A 5220-nucleotide genomic window follows, 5' to 3' on the forward strand; every position below is an offset into this window, starting at 1 on the left:
AACTCACAGAGATCCGCCTGCCTCTGCCTCCCGAGTGCTGGGATTAAAGGCGTGCGCCACCATCGCCCGGCCTTGACAACCTTTTCTGGCCTCCTTGGGTATTGCATGCATGCAGTATACATGCTGGCAAAGCACCCATGCACATAAGAAGTAAACTGAAAAAACAAATTGGTGATTGACAGGTTGTTTATTATGCTGTCCCTGCAAACCTAGAAGCCATTACTGTTGTCTTCATGTTTTCACCATTGGGGGGCATGGGGCAATTAACTGCTCTACAAAACTAATACGTCTAGGTGCCAAATAGAGCAAAAATGAGACCCAGAATTTGAGGGTAAAGAAGACAGACACAAAATGAAGGCACAGCTGCCTCGTTTGTTCCCCTGCTTTTAGCTATTTGTCCTGTGTCTGCAGCCCATGTGAAATCAGTGCACTGAGGAAAAGCATCTTCTAAGTTCCTATATGCACGGCTTGCTCCCCAGCTGGTAGCTTTTCTGCAGAGCTGTGTCATCTTTCAGATTCTAGGTGCTAAGAGTTGACTTTTCCTTGCTTCCAGCAAGAAGCTCTCATCTATCTACTTACCATAGGCCTGGTCCTCTATCTCTTGGTTCCAGATGATGTAAGACGAGCCTGGGATCCCTGTAACTCTGCTTAGGAAGAGGCCCACAGTGCAAGAACAGCATCTTTCTTTGTTTTTTTCTTGTTTGCTTACTTGATACAGGCATAGTAGCTTGAACACCCCTGTCATTTATTTTGGAAGCCTGGCACGTGGGCAAATGCCCATAATCCCAGCACTTAGGAGGAGAGGGCAGGAAGATTATGAGTTTGATGTCAGTGAAGGCTACACCGTGAGTTTGAGGCAAGCTTGGGCTACCAAAAGAAAAAACAAAAGGAGTGTGGTGGGACATGCCTGTAATTTTAGCACTCCTATGCAGAACTAGGAAGATCAGGAGGAGTTCAAAGTCATCCCATGTTACAAAGCAAGTTCCAGGCCAGCCTAGGTTACATAAGTCTCTGTCTAAAAACAAAACACTCCCCCCGACACTTCTTTTGGTTTTGGAGATTAAACCCAGGCACTTGCACTTTTTTTCTGTTTTGCCTCTGCCTCCTCTGTGCTGAGATTAAAGGTATGCACCACCACACGTACCTTAATGGCATGTGCCTCCTACTGTACCCTCCCCACCAGGTTCCCTCCGTTGTGAGCATCTTATTTCATGAGGATCTAGAGCTGCCACAACAAAATACGAGCCTGGGTAGAAGGGAGGACAAGGGGTGGAACTTTTCCAGTAGGCCCAACTTCAAAGGGCTAAGGCTCTGGGGTGAACTCAGGGCAGAGCTGGCTGGGTGCCCCCCATACTTCTGATGTAGGCTGGGACAGGATTAAAGGAAGGACCCTGTCCAGTCCAGTTCTCAGTGTTTCTGGTCCTCTGTCTGAGCAGACAGCTGAGCTAATGCTGCAGTGTGCTAAGCGGCGCCTCCAAGAGGAGAAGTCCATGAAAGAGCTGGTGGAGCAGGTCAATGAGGCCCAGAAGAATGTCAAGGTGGCCCAAATGAAGCTTGTGAAGGGCCGGCAGCAGATAGGTACCAGAGGGAATCAGGTGCCACAAGGCTGTCCCGTTCCCTTACATCCTTCTCAATGACCAAACAAGCTCGTCAGTGAGGGGTGGTGCCCTGGAGGGTGGGCAGGACTGAGCAGGTGCCACGGTCTGACGAAGACACCTCTGGGGAACATGGCCCCTGTCCATTGTCCGCCAGACCATTCACCGTCCTCATCAGGACCCCACTTGGTTTCCAAGTTCAGGAGGTGATGGAAGAGAGCCGGGAGCTGCTGCAGCGTAGCTCGGAGGCAGCCAAAGAGGAGCAGAGGCAGCGCTGTGAGCTCATCGCCCAGCTGCGTGCGCTGGAGACACAGCCCACACGCAAGGGCAAGCTGGTGGACCTGACCCAGGTGAGACCGTGGCCTGTGGATGCTTCAGCTTCAGGGTACTTCCTTGTGTGGTACACAGAATTCCCATCAGGGCCAGAGGTGGGTCTTGTCCTACCCACAATCCTCTAGTTTCTTGGTTACCACCAACTGTGGATAGATTCAGCTTAAGGTATGTGCTACAGCAAGACAGTTTCTTCTGTGACCTTTCCACTATCCTAGATACAGTGCCAACCACAGACCAAAAAAACAATCCACCCTAATCTAAACTAGTGAACCAGTGAGTTTATTGAGGCTAAATATCATGGGGGAAGGCTAATTATGGAGGCATAGATGACTCAAAGGTGAGCTTACCAAAAAGTTCACCGCAAAGCAAGGGACAACTCAGAAAGCTGTACCGCAGGAGTTCCCTGTAATGTTTGCAGGCAGCTCAGGCTGCTGTTGTGTGAGAGCCTTTCCTGAGTAAATGCAACACACATCTACTTACCCCAGGAAGGGAACCCAGGACAGACCAAAGTAACAGTAGGCACCAAAGTCCAACCTGGTGAACCAATGGATTATTGGGGCTCCTAACATTACAGGCACCAGGATGGCTCAGAAGCGGTAGTGTCATTGAAAAGCCTACTCCAGCACAGATGACAGCTCATGAAAGCTGCATCCCAAGAACTCTCTGCACAGTTTGCAGGCAATTTGACAGACCTGAGAATCTCTTCTGATAGCTCTCCTGGTCAGAGTCTCCTCCCCAGTGGTTGCTTACTCATTTTATAAAGCTGGAGAAAGGGCCTGAGCTCCTCTTTTTTCTCTTGAAGAGGTAGCTTTCTCCTCTCCCCTCCTCCCCGCTCCATTTCTCTCTCTCTGCCTCTCTCTGCTCTTCCCCCTTATACCCTTTCCCCCTTTCCCTTTCCCCTCCATAACCCACTAAATAAATATCCACTTTCTCTGCAATCAATCAAGCTGAAGAGAGGACCTTTAGTATCTTGAGCCTTAACCTCCCTGCCCCTGGGACTGGATGGTTCCCTTTGGAGGAAATTGCTGTTCAGCACTTGCCCACGAGTTTTCTCTTTTCCAGCAACTATTAATGTTATACAGTCATGGCCATCAACTCCTGGTAAATCCTGTAACTTTCTGAGCTTTCTGAGCCTTGTAAGTTTCCTTTGCTTCCTGAGTCCTAGGAGCCTCCCTCTGCAGGATGGCATTTTTTTTGTTTTTTTTTTGTTTTTTTAGTTTTTCGAGACAGGGTTTCTCTGTAGCTTTGGAGCCTGTCCTGGAGCTAGCTCTTGTAGACCAGGCTGGCCTCGAACTCACAAAGATCCGCCTGCCTCTGCCTCCCAAGTGCTGGGATTAAAGGCGTGCGCCACCACAGCCTAGCTGGCATGTTTTTATTTAGAGGAAAGAACTACCCATCAGAGCTGGAGCTCTGAAGGGAAGAGAGCTAAAGTACATGGAGGTACATTGGGGAGCTGCATGTTCAAGGGTGAGGTCCCTGGACTCTCCAGACCCAAGATGAAAAACAGAACAAGGAGCATCCAAGTGTTTAAAAGTCCGGAGCCAGAGAAAGTCAAGGGTTAAGGGGGAATGGGGGCAGCAGCCTGTATGAGAAAGCAGAGGAGAACCAGGCTCACAAGAGCAAGGGGGCAGGACTGGGAGGCTTTTGCAGTTGACAGCTAGGTCTCACCTAGCCCGGCTCCCCTGCAGGCTCCAGGCTGGAGCTGCTGATGGGCGGTACACAGGCAGATTGAAGCAGAGGAAAGGTCTTCTTAGTTGAGGGATGACTGGCTTTACAGTTGCTAGCTTAAGTTCTTCCCCTGTTATTTGGAAGATCCCAGGATATGGTCTGGAAGGAGAGATGTCTGTTGTGGAACTTCGAGAAAGGCTGGCCCTGCTTAAAGAAACCCAGAAACGAGAGCAGGAGGAAAAGCGGGATCAAATCATTCAGGGCAAGAGAGCCAAAAGCCAAAAGCTACAGAACACAGTGGAACAAATCTCATTTTGCCGCGCAGCCATGGGCAGAACTGCAGCCTTGAGGTGAGTATCATGGCTCCTAAAAGGTCGTCTCCATGTATAAGAAGGAGCAATGGAGCGTGGCAAGGTTGCTACACACCTTCCTCGGTGGGTACCCTTGCCACACCAGCAGCCCCTGCCAGACAATTCTTTCCAGTAATTCTGACCATTTTTATTTTATGGGAGAATCATCAGTTCTGTGGCGATGGCTCTGATGCCCATGACACTCAACATACAATGCGTCCATGTCACAAGGGCCTTTGAGCCATTTGTTCTTACTTCGCTAGCTAGCCATTTGTCAGTTGTCAATGCCACTCCGAAATAGCTGCAGACACCATATACTTCACTCACGAGCACTGTAGTGTGTATTTTCTTTAAAAAACCACAACACCATGACACAACTAACAAAACTAATCAGAATTCTCAACATCATTTAAATATCCTATCTGCATTCACTTCTCCAAGTGTCTCAAGACAGCTAAGACTTTTAAAATACCATTTGCTGGTTTTCTTTGTAAGCCAGTATCTAGGTCACACATAGTTGTGTGTGTCACACATAGTTGTATGTGCATATATGCACACCTTTTATTTGTTTGAGCACATCTTTATTCAGGCCAGTGTCCAATGGCAGCCAGGTTGGTCATATGGTCACAACTGCTCCAGGGGAGGTGATGGCCTACTACAACAGAACACACTGGTCTCTAGAGAAAATACCTTCATGGGACTGGGAAGGGGTGGACAGAGGAAGGACCCTAATTCATTGCCAGTGGAAGAGAATACATCATTCTTAGTCCTCTGAGCAGCTGCTGCTGTGGCTGCAATGCAGAGGAAGCCATGCCACCGCCTGCTTAGAAAGGACTGACTGGCCACAATTACAGAGTGACACACATCTCAGGAAACCCCACTTCCCAACTGCTGGGCTCATCCTCACAGACCCCAAATGTACTACTTGAGGTCGGAGTACCTCTCAAAATTCAACTCTGGTAACAATGTTCTTGGACCCATTCCTATTCCTGCAGCCAGCCTCTCTTGAAGGAATTTAATGAAAGTTTTGTAGGGGAACAGGGCCAGGACAGTTGGGCAAAAGCCCTAAAACAAGGAGAGTATGTGCTCATGCCCCATGCTGTGATGCTTACTTTAATCAAAGCTGCAGGCTGCAAGACCTGCAATTGGACAGGAGAGGTGGACCGTATTAAGAAGGGGATATAGGGGGCTGGAGAGATGGCTCAGAGGTTAAGAGCATTGCCTGCTCTTCCAAAGGTCCTGAGTTCAATTCCCAGCAACCACATGGTGGCTCA

General features: G+C 49.0%; 1 protein-coding gene across 1 annotated transcript in view; it reads left to right on the forward strand.

Moving 5' to 3' along the window:
• The window catches only part of Cfap99 (cilia and flagella associated protein 99), a 45659-nt gene that overhangs the window by 38510 nt on the left and 1929 nt on the right, over nt 1-5220 (forward strand). Inside the window, exons 13-15 of the mRNA XM_005366025.2 lie at nt 1437-1578; nt 1794-1945; nt 3741-3946. Coding sequence (XP_005366082.1) covers nt 1437-1578; nt 1794-1945; nt 3741-3946 — 500 coding nt within the window. The remainder of the gene's footprint in view (nt 1-1436; nt 1579-1793; nt 1946-3740; nt 3947-5220) is intronic.

The sequence above is a fragment of the Microtus ochrogaster genome, unplaced genomic scaffold, assembly GCF_000317375.1.
Source record: "Microtus ochrogaster isolate Prairie Vole_2 unplaced genomic scaffold, MicOch1.0 UNK5, whole genome shotgun sequence".
NCBI classification, from domain to species: Eukaryota; Metazoa; Chordata; class Mammalia; order Rodentia; family Cricetidae; genus Microtus; species Microtus ochrogaster.